Source organism: Dipodomys ordii, unplaced genomic scaffold (assembly GCF_000151885.1).
Source record: "Dipodomys ordii isolate 6190 unplaced genomic scaffold, Dord_2.0 Scaffold23, whole genome shotgun sequence".
Classification (NCBI taxonomy): Eukaryota; Metazoa; Chordata; class Mammalia; order Rodentia; family Heteromyidae; genus Dipodomys; species Dipodomys ordii.
The window spans coordinates 4,633,995-4,651,927 of NW_012267239.1; the positions used below are offsets into that span (position 1 = coordinate 4,633,995).

At 44.7% G+C, this 17,933-nt stretch overlaps 1 protein-coding gene across 1 annotated transcript in view; it reads left to right on the forward strand.

Annotated features, from left to right (window-relative positions):
- The window catches only part of Ttc28 (tetratricopeptide repeat domain 28), a 480,228-nt gene that overhangs the window by 362,631 nt on the left and 99,664 nt on the right, over positions 1-17,933 (forward strand). The window contains exons 12-13 of the mRNA XM_013014273.1: positions 233-331; positions 1,333-1,840. Coding sequence (XP_012869727.1) covers positions 233-331; positions 1,333-1,840 — 607 coding nt within the window. The remainder of the gene's footprint in view (positions 1-232; positions 332-1,332; positions 1,841-17,933) is intronic.

The window sequence follows — 17,933 nt, forward strand, 5'->3', positions numbered from 1 at the left end:
AAGGGAACGAATCATCATGCTTCCGATTTTTAGAATTAAAAAGAAGGCAGAAAAAGCCCAGAAAAACTTCCCTTTTGTATCTCAACAAAGGAGTTAGAAACTAAAGGTTAAAATGCACGGCAGTGGGCACTGGGTGAGAGTCTATCTTTGATGTCCCTGTGTGGTGCATGACACTGACATAGGGTGATTTTCACTAAGAACTTAAGACAGAAAGGATTTGTGTTCTTTGAAGGAGTTGGTGAGTGGCAAGCAGCAGGAAGGGTCTGAGGAGGGAGCATCCCTGGGCACAGAGGAGCTGGGGTTAGGAAAACCCCTAGGCAAGACGGAAAAGGTAAAAGCCTGGAGAATGGGGAGGCTCCCACACCCACTCAGAATTATCACTGTGCAGCAATATTTTCCTCTGATTCTCATCGAAGCTGAAGGCCTCCCTGGTCACCAGCACTGGTCATGTCACACTAAAGGGCCAAGGTAAAAGCAGGACCCCTTAATGGGTCATAGGTCATCGTGGAAAACATCTTCTTCCCCATTAATACATCCATTTGCTTCAGAGGACCAGAGTGGAGAAACATGTAGGAGTGCAGCAGCCAAACAGGGATTTCTCCTAGAACTGTCCTGGGCTCTGTCATATGTTATGAATTAATTTCAGCTTGCTCCAACATTTCTTTTAGACTATAGAGGTTAATAGGTGTTAACAGAGCTGAACTATCACAGAAAATACTAGATATATCAGTAAGCCAGCCAGCCACTAGTAGCTCATGCCTATAATCGCAGCTACCCAGGAAGCTGAGATCTGGCAGATCACAGTTGGAAGCCAGCCCAGGCAGGAAAAACTCTGAGAGACTCTAGCTCCAATTAACCAATAAGAGAGCTGGACTATAGTTGTGACTAAGGGGTAGAACACCAGCCATGAGAAAGAAAAGTAAGCCAGAACTTGAAGTCCTGAATTCATGCTCCCTTATAAAGAAAAAGATGGATGGATGGACGGACAGATGGGCAGGCAGGCAGTCAGGCAGACAGACAGACAGACAGACAGAGGGGAGAGCAGAGAGAGTATATCAATAAGTCTTTAAGATGAAAGTTGCATGCAGCACTGCCTGTTTCTGTGAGATTGGGTATGGAACGCTACTGATTAAGTAGCCATTGTCTTCTGCTGGAAGCTAGCTCTTGGAAGTCCCGTTTATCGCCTCTGCTAGGTCTGTAGCCCACTGATAGAAGTACCATTAGGAACTACATTGATAGTTGCAGGCGAACTCGGTGAAACTTTATCTGCTAAACAAACCCAAGCCACTGTCTGATGTATATTTGTTTCTCTGCCACATCCTCTCTCTCCAGGCAGCTTCATCTGCCCTGAGCAGTCTGGGCCATGTATACACAGCCATTGGAGACTATCCCAATGCCCTTGCCAGTCACAAACAATGTGTTCTTCTCGCCAAGCAATCCAAAGACGAACTTTCTGAAGCCCGAGAACTTGGCAACATGGGGGCTGTGTATATCGCCATGGGAGACTTTGAGAATGCTGTGCAGTGCCATGAACAGCACCTGAAGATAGCCAAGGACCTGGGGAATAAGCGAGAGGAGGCCCGTGCCTACAGCAACCTGGGCAGTGCCTACCACTACCGGAGGAACTTTGACAAGGCCATGTCTTACCACAACTATGTGCTAGAGCTGGCACAGGAGCTGATGGAGAAGGCCATTGAGATGCGGGCCTATGCCGGCCTGGGCCATGCTGCCAGGTGCATGCAGGACCTCGAGAGGGCGAGGCAGTACCATGAACGGCAGCTGGGCATCGCTGAGGACCTCAAGGATCGGGCTGCAGAGGGGCGCGCATCCTCCAATCTGGGTGAGTGCAGGGTTGCTTGCAAGACCCCAGGTAATATATGGGTTGGAAATAGTGGGAGTAGTTCTCTGTCTTTACAGGATTCTGTGTTTTAATTCAACACAATCTGCTCATTGTGTTCATCTTCCCCTCAGCTATATTCCCCTAGGAGCCTGCCTGCTGTAACTCACACGCTCTTTCCTGTCATCATAGCTCTCTAAGCACTAGAACTCTGAAGTACTGGGAAAACAAAGCACCCAGCCTTTTAATCTGTCTAGAGAGAAGAGCACAGATTTATCTAATTAGAGAGAAGGGAATGAAGATGATATAAGGCTATGTTTGCTTTAAGTGAAGGAGATACTGCTAGAAAGTCATCAAGGCGAGAGAATTGGAGAGAATTTCTGCTTCCAGAGATTTCTTGACTTGGCAAATTAGCTTCACAGGATATTTTGTCTTCAAAATTATATGTATTCATAAACAATATTGATGTTAGTATAAATGCAAAATGATCTTTGTGAAAGATCTCCTTAAAGAATGTCTATAGTCATTGTTTTGTTAGTACTTGGTGGCAATTAAGACATTGACAGTTCCTGCAGGGTGGTAAGCATAATGAGTAGTTGGTAACTCCCAATCTTCTAGAAGATAGTGTTAGATTGTCTCTATGTCCGGCTGGATGCAGTGGGTACTTAATGAATGGACATAAGGATGTGTTGATGGACTGAATCCATCCTTGTGCCCAGAGCTTCTCATTGTTCTGTGCCCACAAGGACTCAAGGCGAGGAAGGACAAAGAGGAGGTGGTCCTGGTTCACAGCCAGGATGTTTGTAGAGTTCAGCCTCCTTTTCTTGTGTGAACTACCAGACCAAGGCGACTCCATCTCCACTGATGTCAGCATAACACTTCTGCTCCTACCCCCTCCTCTGATCATTTTAACCATATATGTCTTGAATAGTTGTTAGAGAAAGACCTTCATATTCCTAGAATTGGCTCGAGATGTGAAGATGGCACTGAGTCCAGAATGTGGTCTAGAGAATCTGGCAAGCCAAAAATAGGTTCCTGCTTTAACAATTCATTTAGCAGATGACAAGCGCTTATTAAACCTTTACCATATGCTCAGTCCTGAATAATTGTTTAAGGGGGGACAGATAATCCTTACCTTCAGAGAGCTTATAATTGTGATAGGATGACAATGCAGGATGGTGGCAAAAGCAGCTTCAGGAATGTGCTAGAGAGTGACAGAAGGTTAGTGTGAGGTCTGGACAAGGATATGTCTGTGAACAAGAGCCTCAGGAAGTTGTGAAGTGAGAAAAAGAGGAGGAGTCAAGCTGTGGCATGTAGGAGAGATGGGAAGGCCTGGGGCCTCCACTTGAAATAGTTGTGCATGTTAGACTATTCAGGTTTTCCTCTTCCTCCTGTGTCAGCTTTCACAAGTTGTATTTTTCAAGAGCTAGTCATTTCATCTAAGCTATTGCATTCAGGGGCCTAGAGTTGTTAATAATGTTGGTCTATCATTCTTTTAATGATCATAGGCCACATGGGGAAGTACTCTCCTTCATTCCTGAGAGTTTGTGTTGTGTTCTCCATATTGTCTCTCTCTCTCTCTCTCTCTCCCTCTCCCCCCCTTCTCTCTCTCTTTCTTTCTTTCTCTCTCCCCCTCTCTCTCTCTTGTCAGTCATGGGGCCTGAACTCTGGGCCTGGGCACTGTCCCTCAGCTAGCACTCTACCACTTGAGCCACAGCGTCACTTCTGGCTTTTTCTGCTTATGTGGTGCTGAGGAATCAAACCCAGGACCTCATGCATGCAAGGCAAGCACTCCCACTGAGCCACCTTCCCAGCCCCTCCATTCTCTTGATACTTTTAAAAGAACCAGCATTTGTATTTCCTCTGAATACTCATTTACCTATATACCACAACTTTAATTGACCTTAAAATTTTAAATCAAATCTAAGATTTTTTTATCCATTAAGAATTGTTTAATTTGAAAACATTTTGGGACTTGTATGTATGATGTACTTGGTTTTACTTTATCACTGTACAAAGGAATTAAAAAGCATTTTTTCTTACTAAGCACTGGTGGCTTATACTTCTAATCCTGGCGACTCAAGTGACTGAGATCTGGAGGATCGTGGTTTGAAGCTAGCCCAGGCATATATAATCCTCTAGAGTCTATATCTAATTAACCAGCCAAGAGGTGGGCTTGAGGAATGGCACAAGTGGTAGTGTTCTAACTGTGATTTCTTTTAAAGAGGGAATATGTTGCTAGATACTGTATTGTTGTGTTATCAGATTTTGTTTAATTTTATTGTGATCAGAGCCTGTGATCCATAGATAGCTTTTTCAGAGGGTGTGGCACAGGGCTGTAAGATGACACATGAGCCCAGGTAGTACATACTGTTGTTCATATCACCCATGCCTTTCTTTATTATTATGATGAATCAATTGCCAAGAAAAGAGTTGTTAAAAATCTACAAATTGCTGGGCGCCAGTGACACACCCCTGTAATCCTAGCTACTCAGGAGACGGAGATCTAAGGAGCACGGTTCAAAACCAGCCCAGGCAGGAAAGTCTGTGAGACTCTTATCTCTAATTAACCACCAGAAAACTGGAAGTGGCGCTGTGGCTCAAGTAATAGAGCACTTGCTTTGAGCTGAAGAGCTGAGGGACAGCATCCAGGCCCAGAGTTCAAGCCCCACAACACTCCCCCATCCAAGAAAATCTACAAATTATTGTGGATTTGTTTGTTCCTACTTGTAATTCTGTGAAACTTAGCTTCACGTATTGTGCTGCTCTCTTATTGGGCCATATCCATGTATAAACAGTTGGTCCTTTTGTCATTATGGACTGTCTCTTATCTTTGATGACACCCTTCTGTCTTGAAGTCTGCTTGATCTGATTCTGATATGCCAACTTCCACCTTCCTGTGCTTACTATTTCTGTGATTCATCTTCTCCTTCTATTTATGTTGTTTATTTTTCTGTGTTATTTGTGTGTGTGTGTGTGTGTGCATGTGCGTGCGCACACGCACGTGTGTACTGAGGCTTGAACTGTCCGTTAGCTTTTTAGCTCAAGTCTGTTGTTCTACTGCTGAGCCTCAGCTCCATTTCTGGATTTTTGCTGGCTAATTGGAGATAAGAGTCTAGGGAGGTCTTTTGTGCCTGCGCTGGCTTTGAACCTTGGCGCTCAGATCTCAGCCTCCTGAGTAGCTAGGATTACAAGCCTGAGCCACCAGTACCCAATTATAATTGTTCTAGTAACTCTGGTATCACTGAGACAGAGTTCCTGACAACTAGTTAAAGGAGCAAGATTTACACCGTTCACAATTTTGGGGCTCTGTCATGGTTGCTGGCCCTGTGTGTTTGTTTGGGGAGAATGAAATGGCAGTGGGAGTGCATGGTGGTCACCTCATGGTGGACACAAAGCAGAGAACAAGGAAGGGACCAGGCATAACCTTCAAAGGGACAACCCCTAGAACCACTTCCCCTCACTCAGCTGCCCCTCCTAGTTTCGACCACCTCTCCCAGCTGGGACCAAGCATCTAGCATATGGGCCAGCCCATCAGGGAGTGTTACACAGCCAAATCATAACAGTTTTTTTTTTTTGCCTGTATCAAGGTTTGAACTGAGGGCTTTGTGTGCTTGCTTACCTTGCATGCTCAGCTGATGCTCTATACTTGAGCCCTACCTCTGGTCCAGCTTTTGATGATTAATTAAGTATAGAGTCTCTCAGACTTTTCTTCCCTGCTGGCTTCAAACTGCTATCCTCTGGATACCTCCTGAGTATTTAAGATTACAGCTATGAGCCACCAGTGCCCAGCTTGCAACATAGCCTTTTAACTAAAGAATTTCTTCCATTTAATATGTAACAATTAGTTTTTGTTAAATTTAGATTTATTCTTCTATTGGATTTTCATTGGTCTTATTTGTATTTTTCCCTTTTGCTTTTCTTTTTCTGTTTTCCTTGGGTTAATTTAACCTTTTAGACTGCATTTTATGTATTTACTTTTTAGCTCTACTTCTTTGCATTGTTTTTCAGTGATTTCTCTAAAGATTACATCATGTAACTAGGCATACTGATGCTCATCTGTAATTCTGCCATTTGGGATGTAAAGGCAAAAGGATTGCAAGTTCAAGATCAGCTAGGAATAAATAGATAGTGAGTCTAGTCCAGTCTGGGTTATGAGACTAGAGTTTTAAATAAGCAAAGAAGTCAACAAAAAAGATTATATGCTATGTTTTCTGTATAATCTACTAGAAGCTAGTATCAGAATGTTTCCTGTGCAGTCTAAGCATCTTGAACTTTGTAAGTTCATTTGTTATACCTTCTGGACTTCATGCTTTAGTTGGCACATATATTCCTATCCTTTGCTTTTTTTAGACCCTACAATACAATGTTAGAGTTTGTCTTAAACCATTTTAAACCATCATTTTAATGATGTAAGAGGAAAAGCAATGTTATATGTTTGTCACTTAAGAGTTATGTCTAGTTCTCATTCATTCCTGAGTATTTGAGTTTGGTGTGGTCTTACTTCCCTTCATCCTAGACGACATTACTTACCATGGATGATTTTTTTTAAGTTATGAAAGTAGTACATACTTTTATGAAAATAATTCTTACAATACCAAATGTATAAAATTTAATGTCTATATTCCCCCTGTATTAGTAATTGGTTTGGATCTTTACAGACCATTTTACATGCCTGTACCATCCCTATGCAAACACACACGTGCCTGGATCATTGCATGCTCTTCTGCAGCCTGCAGGTTTAAGCCATCTCCACACTGCGCTTGCCTGCTCTCTGTGGTCAGTTACCTCCATTACTGTCATGACTGCCTTCCACCATGGAAAATGTGGGAGTTCTGTGTTCTGGTCCATCCTTGATTCTATTCTGTTCTTTCTGTGCCCATCTTCCTTCATCATTCCTCCTTGCCCCTTGACTTCTGCTTGGTTACCTGCTGCTTCTAAATCTATACTTAGCCCTCTGACCTCTTTTCCTCTACCTAGTGGCTCTTCCATCTGAGTCTCATGCTGAGCTGTCAGCACTAATGATTCCAAACATGAAATATGCAATTTACAAAATGAAATGATTCTCCTAGCTTTCCTACGTCTGTTGATGACAGCCCCACCCCAGGAGCCATCTGTATTAGTTTCCTATTGCTGCTGTAACAAATTGCCATGAATCCGATGGCTTAAAGCAGGGCAAATGTGTTCTCTTCCAGCTCTGGAGATCAGGAATCTAAAATCAGTCCCATTGGGCTACAGTCGAGATGTTGGTAGGGCTGGTCCAGCAGTATGGTTTGGGAGAGATTTAGTTTCTTTCCTTCAGCTCTTTCCGGTGGCTCTGTTCCTCCTCCAGAGCACCTGGCTCTACTCTCCACTTCTGCAGTCCCATTGCCTTCTCTCAGCCCAACTCTGCCTGACCCCTCTAGCAGGCAGAGCTCGAGAATGTGAGGTTCTCTTCCTGTCCCAGGTCCCCTGACTTACTCACCCCTGCCACATAAAGTAGCACTCACAGGCTCTGAGGCTCAGATGTGGACATATTGTGGGAAGATGTTGTTGTTGTCAGGCCTGACTTGCACATTACTGATTTCTTCCTTCTTTCTAACTGACTTAACATCAATGTGATAAGTAACTATCCTCATAGCCATCTCTCCTTCCTAGGGCCCAGCTTCTTGGCTGGGTTTGCTTCTTTGTTGTTTCCCTCCCTGTCTCTACTCCATACATCAATAGTAAACTGATCTTTTATTTATTTTTTAGCTATAATGACAGGTACACTACACCATAACCTGCTTATTATTTTGAGATAGAGTCTTGAAGACTCTTACTTGAGCTAGTCAGGGACCATGATCCCCCCCATCTTGGCCTCCTACATAGGATGAGGTGTATGACTTTGTGCCTAGCTATTGGTCAAGAAGGAGTCTCATGTATGCCTGGGCTGACCTTTACCATGATCCTCCCAATCTCAGCCTCCCAAGCAGCTAGGATTTCAGGCATGAGCCATTGGTGCCCAGCTTGGACCGAGCTCAATGTTTTGTACTTACTCTAGTTCTGGGTTGTCACATGGTTTATGCCACACTGTGGGCTGTGTCCTCTCCTGGAAATGAAGCCAGTCACAATCAAGGCACAATTTTCTGTCCTTTAATTCCACTATATCCTATATGTTGTCTGAACCCAAACTGGGCTCTTCCATCCTGACTGTATCCCTCAGCCCCACTCTTCTTCCTACCTCCTGGTTGCTACCTTCTTGTCTGAAGTTTACCCATCATTTTGTGATTACTCCAAATACTGTTCACTACTGGAACCTCTCTGTTTGTGTGCTTGCTTGTTGTTTGGCAGTAGTGGGGTTTGAACCCAGGACCTCGTGCTTGCTGGGCAGATGCTCTACCAGTTGAGCCCTAGCTCCCAGTTAAAACCTGTCTTGACAGCAGATAAGTTCTTTTGCTTGCCTAAGGCCTGATGACTTTTTCATCTTTTTTGTTATTCTATTTCTCTTTGAACCTAGATGGTTGCTGTTTGGCTGCCTGTGTAATCACCCCTGCTGGATTAAACCTCGTGGGTAGTAGGAGCTGTGACACAAAGTGGGCTCCTAACAAATATTTGTACAGCTTGATTGAGCAAGACTTGGGGAGATGTGGAGAGAATGGTGGGGGCTTTGGGAAGAAACTGGAAAACTAGCACTGAGGGGAAAGGGCAGGGAAGTGGCCTGCGAGAGCCCTGGTAAGTAACTGGTCACTCCCCATGTGCAGGACCTCAGCTTGCTCTACCATGGTATAACAGAACTGGGGCCAATTGTACCATGACACTCTGGTGACATCCAGGGGGCAGGAAGGGAGCCCAGCCAGAGAGGAAGAGCCGGCCCACCCGCAGAGCATGAGGGACTTGGGTGGAGTCCAGAGAGAAGAGCCCTGGGATGTGGTAGGATAATGCTGCTGTCACAGAAGACAAGGAAGGGGGGTGGGGCAGGGGCACTAGGGAGGATCTGGATCCCAGAGGTGTCCGTACACATTGGAGGGTGACTTAGAACTTTTGGAGACACAGGGACAGATGCTGAGGTCTAGGTATTGTTTTCCTTATGAAAATTGAGTTCCTATACATTTGGCTTGGAAAATGGTCCCCCTTTTTGTCAGAACAACTGTAGTTGTTGCATAACAGCATTCCTTCCCTCCTCTTCCTTTTTCTCCCCCTTCTACTTCTCCCCCCCCCCACTTCTCCCCCTCCCCTCCCCTCCTTCTTCCTCCCTTCTCCTTTCCTTTTTTCTTTCTTTGAGGTTCTAGGGATTGAGGCCAGGGCCTCACAAAAATTGCTACCACCATACCCTTAACCCTTTTGTTTTGTATTTATTTCCAAGATAGAATCCCACTCAAACTCTCAGTACTCCTGCCTCCCAAATATCTGGGATTAAAGGCATGTACCAGCATACCCAGCTGTATGGCAGTATTTTTTTTTCCATGCGTCTTGTTGTCTTTGTCTTTGTTTTGTTTTGGTGGCCTTCTTTCTGGTCCCAAATTAAGCTGTTTGAAATTGAGCCTCAGATGTGCTGCAGAACAGGTTTCTAGACTGAGATCTCAATTAAATCTCAGAGCTAAAGACAGGGCAGAATTGCCTTTCAGCTCATTCTGGAGTAAACTGCAGTTAGGAAAGGGAGGAGAGAGATAATGAGGAGGATGGTAACACCCCCCCAAACACACACTCACACCCTGAAGGTGACCCCGAGCTCCAGATGGATGCCCCCGCAGTAGATACAACAGGAGTCCACCACAGTTGCCATGCAGCTCAGCCTCAGGCCCTGGGTTCTGCTCTAAAGTGAGACATGGAAAGGCTCCAATGGAGGCCTGAGGCCAGGCAGGATCCAGAAATCCTAATCCCCCTGTAGGGATGACCACAATTTAAAGGAAATTCTCCTTTTGTGGTCAAAAAGATACTTTATCTCTGAAAAGTAGCTTATTTGGGAAGTAAAGGAAGATGGGACTAATGTTTGTTCATTTGTTTACTTATTCATTTATTCTTCACTCCACAAATGTAGGTATGTGATAGGCACTGTGCTCTTTTGTTGTTGTTGTTATTATTGTTGTTGTCGGTCATAAGGCTTGAACTCTGGGCCTGGGCACTGTCCCTCAGCTCTTCAGTTCAAGGCTAGCGCTCTACCATTGAGCCACTACGCCACTTCCAGCTTTTTCTGCTTATATGGTACTGAGGAATGGAACCCAGGGCCTCATGTATGCAAGGCAAGCACTCTACCACTGAGACACCTTCCCAGCCCAGCACTGTGGTCTTTTATGTGTGTGTGTGTGCATGTGTGTGTGCATGTGTGCGTGCGTGTGCGTGTGTGCATGTGTGCATGTGTTCTGATGTGGAGTTTGGACTCCTGGCCTCATGTTCTTACTCAGCTCTCTTTCTCACAGTTGCTACTCTATTACTTGAGCCATGCATCCAGCTCAGCATCTTTGCTGTGCCCAGCTGGCATTGTGCTGTTTTAATGAGTAAAACTGACTGGGTTCTGCCCCCATGGAGCTTTCTGCTTTTATTCAAATCTTGTGTGGAACCCTGCTATGTGCCACATTTATAATCTATATCATATTTAATCCCCTCTACACTTAAAAGGTTGAGAATATTCATTGATTTTATATAAAGAAAATGAAGGCCCAGGTAAGTTAAAAAAAAAACAAACCTGAAACGTGGCTAGGTGCCAGTGGCCAGGGTTCAAGCCCCACAACCAACCAAAAAAACAAATTAAAAAAAACCCTGGAACTTGAAGCTGAGCACCAACACATTCCTGTAATGGTAGTCACTTAGGAGGTGAGATCTGAGGATCATAGTTCAAAGCCAACAAGGACAGGAAAATGCCAAGGCTCTTATCTCCAACTAACCAGCAAAAAGCAGGAAGTGGTGGAGGAGGTATGGCTCAAGTGGTAGAGCATCAGTCTTGAGTGAAAAAGCCTGAGAGGCCCAAGTACCAGCACACACACACACACACACACACACCACACACACACATACCACACACCACATGCACACCAACACACCACACACACTACACATCATACACATATACCACATACCACACACACCACACACACACACCACAATCCACACACCACACGCACACCACATATCATGCACACATACCACACACCACACACACACACCACACCACACACTACATGCACACCACACATCACACACACATGCCACATACCACACCACCACACACACACACCACAATCCACACACCACACGCACACCACATATCATGCACACATACCACACACCACACACACACACCACACCACACACTACATGCACACCACACATCACACACACATGCCACATACCACACCACACACACACCACACAACATACCACACACACACCACACAACACCACACACCACACACATGCAAACAACATAATGCACGCTCACCACACACACACCACACAAACCACATACATACCACACATCACACATCATACACCACACCACACACACACCACACATACCATACATATAACACCACACACAAACAACACACATATACTCACTCACATACCACACACATCACCCACACATGCACACATACCACTCACATGTACACATACCACACACAAGCACACGTACACACTACACACACTACACTACATACACACCACATGCACACACACCACACACACATGTACACACACCACACACCCACACCCACACCACACATGTACATACACCACACGTGCATACACACACCACACACACACCTGCACACAAACCCAACATACCACACACACAACACATATGCACACCACACACACCATATTCACACACTCACACCACATACACTTACACCACTCATACACAACACACATGTACACACCATACATGCATACACCACATATGTGCACACCACACACACCATACAGGTACACACAGCACACATATGCGCACACACCATACATACACCACACACACATTCACACATGCACCCGCATGCACGTATCACACACACACACACACACACACACACAGAGCAAAAAAAATTTTGTTTGTTTTTGTTAACTCTTTGAGACTCAGGAGACTTGTAGCCTTAGGAGTTTATTAAGACCTCATAAAATGATAGCTGGTCTCTTTTTTAAACCCTTTTTAAAGCTCCCTGGAAATCACATTGGAGTAAAAGTTTAGTGGCCATTGTGGTGGGCAGGTATCATTACTCCTGCTTCATGTACAGCAAAATGGTTGTCACAGGAATGGTGGCTCTAGGCTGTGCTAATTCTAGAATATAGAGGAGGAAAATCAACTGTTATAAAAATCACATATAAGATTTAATTCTGGGCCGGGCGCCAGTGGCTCACGCCTGTACTCCTAGCTACTCAGGAGGCTGAGATCTGAGGATCGCAGTTCAAAGTCAGCCCAGGCAGGAAAAGTCCGTGGGACTCTTATTTCCAATAAACCACTCAGAAAACTGGAAGTGGCATTGTGCCTTAAGTGGTAGAGTGCTAGCCTTGACTAAAGAGCTGAGGGACACTGCCTAGGCCCAGAGTTCAAGCCCACGACCAACAACAACAACAAAAGATTTAATTCTGGCATCTGACCCAGAAAATTCTGACTTCCCCAGGTCAGGTGGAACAGCGCTCCACTCCACCTCCTCGGTGTGTGCACACACTGCACCATACCCTGGGTCAGGTAGAGCAGCGCTACATGCCATCTCCACCATGCTACACACACCGCACTATAGTTACGCACTACTCCCCAACAGATGTTGTAAATTACATCACTACTGGGGACACATATGAATTTTGTATACTGAAAAATCTTATGGTAAATTAGTTTTATAGGAGAATTATTTTTCCATAATGTAACAATCATTCTCTTATGTTTTTTGGTTTTGATTTTATTTTTTCCTTTTGGTGGTCCTGGGGTTTTAACTCAGGGCTTTGCACTTGCTAGGCAACATTCTACCCCTTGAGCCATAACACTAGTCCTTTTTTGGTTTAGTTATTTTTCAGACAGAGTTTCCCTTTTCACCTGGGATGGCCTGAACCATGATCCTCCCATTTTTGCTTTTCACTGTAACTAGGATAACAGAAACACACCACCAGGCCCAGCCCTTCCTATAGAAATGGGGGGTCTTGAGAATTATTCTGCATAGGCTGGCCTTGAACCATGATCCTCTTGATCTCTGCCTCCTCAGTAGCTGGGATGACAGGCCCATGCCACCATGTCCAGCTATTCACCTCTTAATTTTTATATATTAGATTTTCTTTAAATGGAAAGAAACCTAGTTTCACGAGTAAAATGTTTAATTCTTATAAGTAGGAATTAATTTATACCAATTGTGTTTTTCTCTAGAAAACCTCAGAATGATATTTTAAAAAATCATCTCTCTCTCTCAGCCGGGCGCTGGTGGCTCACGCCTGTAATCCTAGCTACTCAGGAGGCTGAGATCTGAGGATCGAGGTTCAAAGCCAACTCGGGCAGGAGAGACCGTGAGACTCTTGTCTCCAATAAACCACCAGAAAACCGGAAGTGGTGCTGTAGCTCAAGTGGTAGAGCGCTTGCTTTGAGCTGAAGAGCTGAGGGATAGCGCTGAGGCCCAGAATTCAAGCCCCAGGACCGACCAAAAAAAAAAGAATCATCTCTCAAGGTGTTCAAAAGTGAGGTGTCCACCTCACCTAGAATTGATGTAGCAATGTAAACCCATGATATTTGTGTTTTACAGAACTTATTCTCCAACACCAAAACCTTCAAGCAGCCAGCTATTCTGTTTCTCTAGTGGGATGTTTGTGGCTCACCTGAGATTATTGAGTTAAGAGGACAGATTTAGATTTCAGTTCCCATGTTTCAGGTGTTCCCAAGAAAGAACATTCCCACTGAGACTGGCTATCCAAGCAGGAGCTGTGCTAGAGTCACCTGACCAGGGTTAAAGGTCAAATGGCTCCTCCCACCCCTATCCCACATTGATCCCATGCACAGGAAGATGAAAGCGAGGGCCTACAGGCTGCTCTGAGCAGCAGTTCTGCAGGACCAGCTCCCCTCTTCCTGGGGAAGCTCTGATCTGTTGGCTAGTCCCACTGGACCACACCCTTTGCATACATTTTCTTCCTCCTTGCTGCCTGGCCTGCATGCATAAAAGTATTGGCCCAATGCCATGCAGGTCACACACCACAGAGGCAGGCTCTAAGCTCAGATCTACTGTCTTCTGGCAGCCCACAGCCTCTGTCTGAGTCCCGTACTTTGTTGAGCCGTTAGTTCTACTTGAGACCAGAGACAAGACCACACAGATTGTCCAAGCCTAGTAATGCCGCTGATAGGCGAAGCCAAACCGCACACCTCTGGTTTTCATCTAAAGCAGGAAAAGAAAGAATATAAATGTAAAAAAAAAAAAAAGTAATATGTCCCAGACCCTAACACAGACTTTTGTAGACATCTAAAGGCAAGGAAGGAGAATGTCCTATCCCTGTGGATAGGGAGCCATGAGAAATGGACAGCTTCAACCAAATCAGCACCAGAGGACTCCTGGAGAATGATTCAGACCCTCATTAAGGTTATGACATGCATGTCCTGTGCCAGGCCCCACACCTATCAGTGCCTAATAAATATTAATAATATTTATTTGCTCCTTTGGGTCAAGATTTGTCACCCTGCTTGTCTAGACATTGCTATTTGAAAGGAGCTGTGATTTGCTTACATATTGGAGCGTCTGTAAACATGGGAGCAGAGGCAGACAGGGCAGTAAATCTCGCTCAGTGCTGCACTGTGGACTGTTGCAAGAGAAGCTGCAAAGCTGTTGTTGGAATAATGAAGTGGGTGCCTGCTGCCAGGTCCCGAGCTGTGTCTCCAGCAGGCAGAGGCTCGCAGTAAATTAGCTTATGTTTCAGTCTGGCAGTTGGCACTTGGTTCATTTGTAGATGCTAATTGTAATCTGATGTTATCAGCAGCAGGTAATTGAAATGGGCTTGATGAATTACTTAATTTCTTTTAATAGCTGAGTCTTCAAGAACTGAATAAAGAAGATAAGGTGATCGGGAGGAAAACACAACAGCTCTATCTTTCTAATTAGTGCTTGGAGGCTTTTTTCTTCTTTACACAAATGATTATGAACATGTGAGGCTGAATAGGTTTATGAGTTCAAAGCCCCCGTGGGGGCTTTTCCCATTAGACAATCCGGTCCTGAGCATTGATAACACTTCTGGTAGGACTTCAGAAAGGAGCACTTGGGGAGCACTGATCTCCAAACACTCTGGTGTTTTCTAACTCAGGTGGGCACTGTCTGGCGCATTGCTTCCGCCCCTCCTGAGTCCCTCTCTGCAGCTCTTTGTGGGAGCAGTGCTATCTGGCGTCATGCACGGGGTTAGGCATTGGCTCCTGCCACCCACACCTGGCGCTGGCACCTCCCACACCTGCCTGTCTCTAAGTTGTTCCAGCTGCATCATCTCCTGTGTTGCCCTCCGCATTGCCAGCAATGGTGGGTCCTGCCATCTGTGCTGGACTTTGCCCACTGGACCCATGCCACGTGACTGTGTGGAGCTTGGGGGTCTTTCTCCTGGAGCCATTTGGCAGTGCTTTTACTCTTGCATTCATTCCTTAAGGGATCCATCTGTTGGGTTGCTGGGAGTGGGGGAAGGGTTGGGAAGAATGTACTTTTGAGTGATTTTGGGAACTGGAAATAACAGCAGGAATTGAAGTGCATTAAAGTTGAGTCTTTTCCATAGACATTGGGAAAGACATAGTGAGGGAGTATCCAGAGCTTCTATGTGGTTCTACTCCTCTTGAAGGCTCTGATGATAATGTTTCTTGAGCAGAATGTTAGTTATATAAATGTCCTGACTTTAATAATTTGTCAGTTGTACAAGTATAAACATATACCTTTCCAGCTATATTTAATACTTTCATTCCCAGTTCATTTTAGGTGGGCACCAGTGACTCATTCCTGTAATCTAAGCTACTCAGGGGGCTTAGATCTGAGGACCATGATTCAAATTCCATGAGACACCTATCTCTGGTTAATCACCAAAAAGCCAGAAATGGTAGAGTGCTAGGCTTAAGCACAAAAGCTCAGAGACAGCACCCAGGCCCTGAGTTCAAGCCCCATGATTAGCATACAAGAACAAAGTTCCTTTTTAAAAAATAACCTTGGGCTTGGGGAAACTGGAATGGTAACTTTTTTGTTTTCCTTTTCTTTTCTGTAACCTTTAATTTATAAATAATCACTATGTATTTATGGGGCTCAATGTGATATTTGATACATGTATACATCTTATTAAGATTAAATCAAGCTAATTAACCTCTATTACCTCACCTACTTTCCGATTTAAAATCCAGTCTTTTGGCAATTTTGAATTATATAACACCTAAATATTAATGGATACCATGCTAACTGTGTAACTGATCACTAAAACTTAACACTCCTATCTAATTGAAATGACCCACTCTTTGGCCAGCATCTCTCCCTCCCTGCCCCCACTTCTGTAATCCACAGTCTTCCCCTCAGCTATTGTAAGTTCCATTTTTTTAAGGTTCCACAAGGAAGTGCATACTACTTGCCTTCTTTGCCTGTCTTCATCCATGTTTCAGACGACAAGGTTTCCTACTTCCTTTCAGGTTGTGCAGTGTTCCATTGAGTATCTAGGCCACAATTTTTTTTATGTACTCATCTATGGTGGACATAATGCTGAGAAGATCATGGAGTATATTAAACAACAGATCCATTCATGCTCATGGTTTTCTTTCTCATATACCAGCTTTCCATATCTAGACTTCCACTCCAAAACATCTATCTGGTTATTTCTCCTCAAAAATTTTACCTGCCCTTGGGCTGGGAAGGTGGCTCAGTGGTAGAGCGCTTGCCTTGCGTGAGGCCCTGGGTTCGATTCCTCAGCACCACATAAGCAAAAAGAAAAAAGCTGAAAGTGGTGCTGTGGCTCAAGTGGTAGAGTGCTAGCCTTGAGCTGAAGAGCTGAGGGACAGCGCCCAGGCCCAGAGTTCAGGCCTCACGACCGGACCCAAAAAAAAAAATTTTTACCTGCCCTAAGCCTACAATTTCTCATAGCTTTTCTACATTCTAAGAAATCTCAAAGTTGTCCAGAGATATCCCCACCTCCTTTCCCTATAGCCCAGATCCGGGTGGCTCAAAGTCCTGAGAATTTGTCTTTTGACTCAAGTTCTCACCCTGAAGCCCACCATTTCTACTTGGGTTGTTGGGACAGATTCTTCCACAGTCATTTTCCAGATTCTTTCCTTTTTCCAAGGGTTTCCATAGTAACTCTCCAAAATCAGCCGCTCATGCCATTGTGTCATTCCTGTGCTTTGAACGTTCATCCTCAGGAGGAAGCCCAAAGCCCTTGACTTGCAGTGTACATTCCTCACCAACCCTCAGCATGCGCCAAGAGTCTGCTGGTCATCTACTATGTGCTGGAGGCCATGCCAGTGCCAGTTTGGAGACAAAACAAGTGTTTGTACTTGCAGGAAGAGCACTTAGTGATTCCAGAAAGTACTGCAGGGAAGAAGAACTCTTCTCCCAGGCACTGGCCTCAGTTAAGTTCCTTTTCTGCCCCTTTTGCCTCTCACACTGCTCTTCTCGGAACCTCTGGGCCCACTATTTTCTGTCTGTGGCTCCCCTCTTGCCTTTTCTCCTGTCCCAAATACCTTTATCTTCTGTCAGGCTGCAAAGTCTTTCTTATTCTTTTGTACTTTGCTCATTACTTTGGCCACATTACTGTGAAGCCTTTCAGACTCTTCAAGAAGATTTGGTGCTGGGCTGGGCTAGCGTCGAAGGGTGGACAGTTTTACTTCTTTTGCACTCATTGTGCTCCTGCTTTGGCAGCTGATGAGGTTGCTGAGTCCAGGTTTCATTCCGGCTGCTTTGGGGCTCAGAGCTCATAGGGCTAAGGGCTGGGCCCGGGTAACAATTTTGCACAAGTGTGGGTTCTGTCCAGCCATCATTGTTGGTGTCATCCTTCAAAAATACTTCCTCCTGTAAAAGCTGAGTTCTGTGGTTTGGTCCCCACTGTAGAAAGACAATGAACATGAAGCTGGAACTTGATTTCCAAAACTTTCTAAAATGAACTAAAAATATAATGAGCTTGAGAAATAGTTAAACCAGCAGGCAGTGATTAGATTTTATGATACCATTTT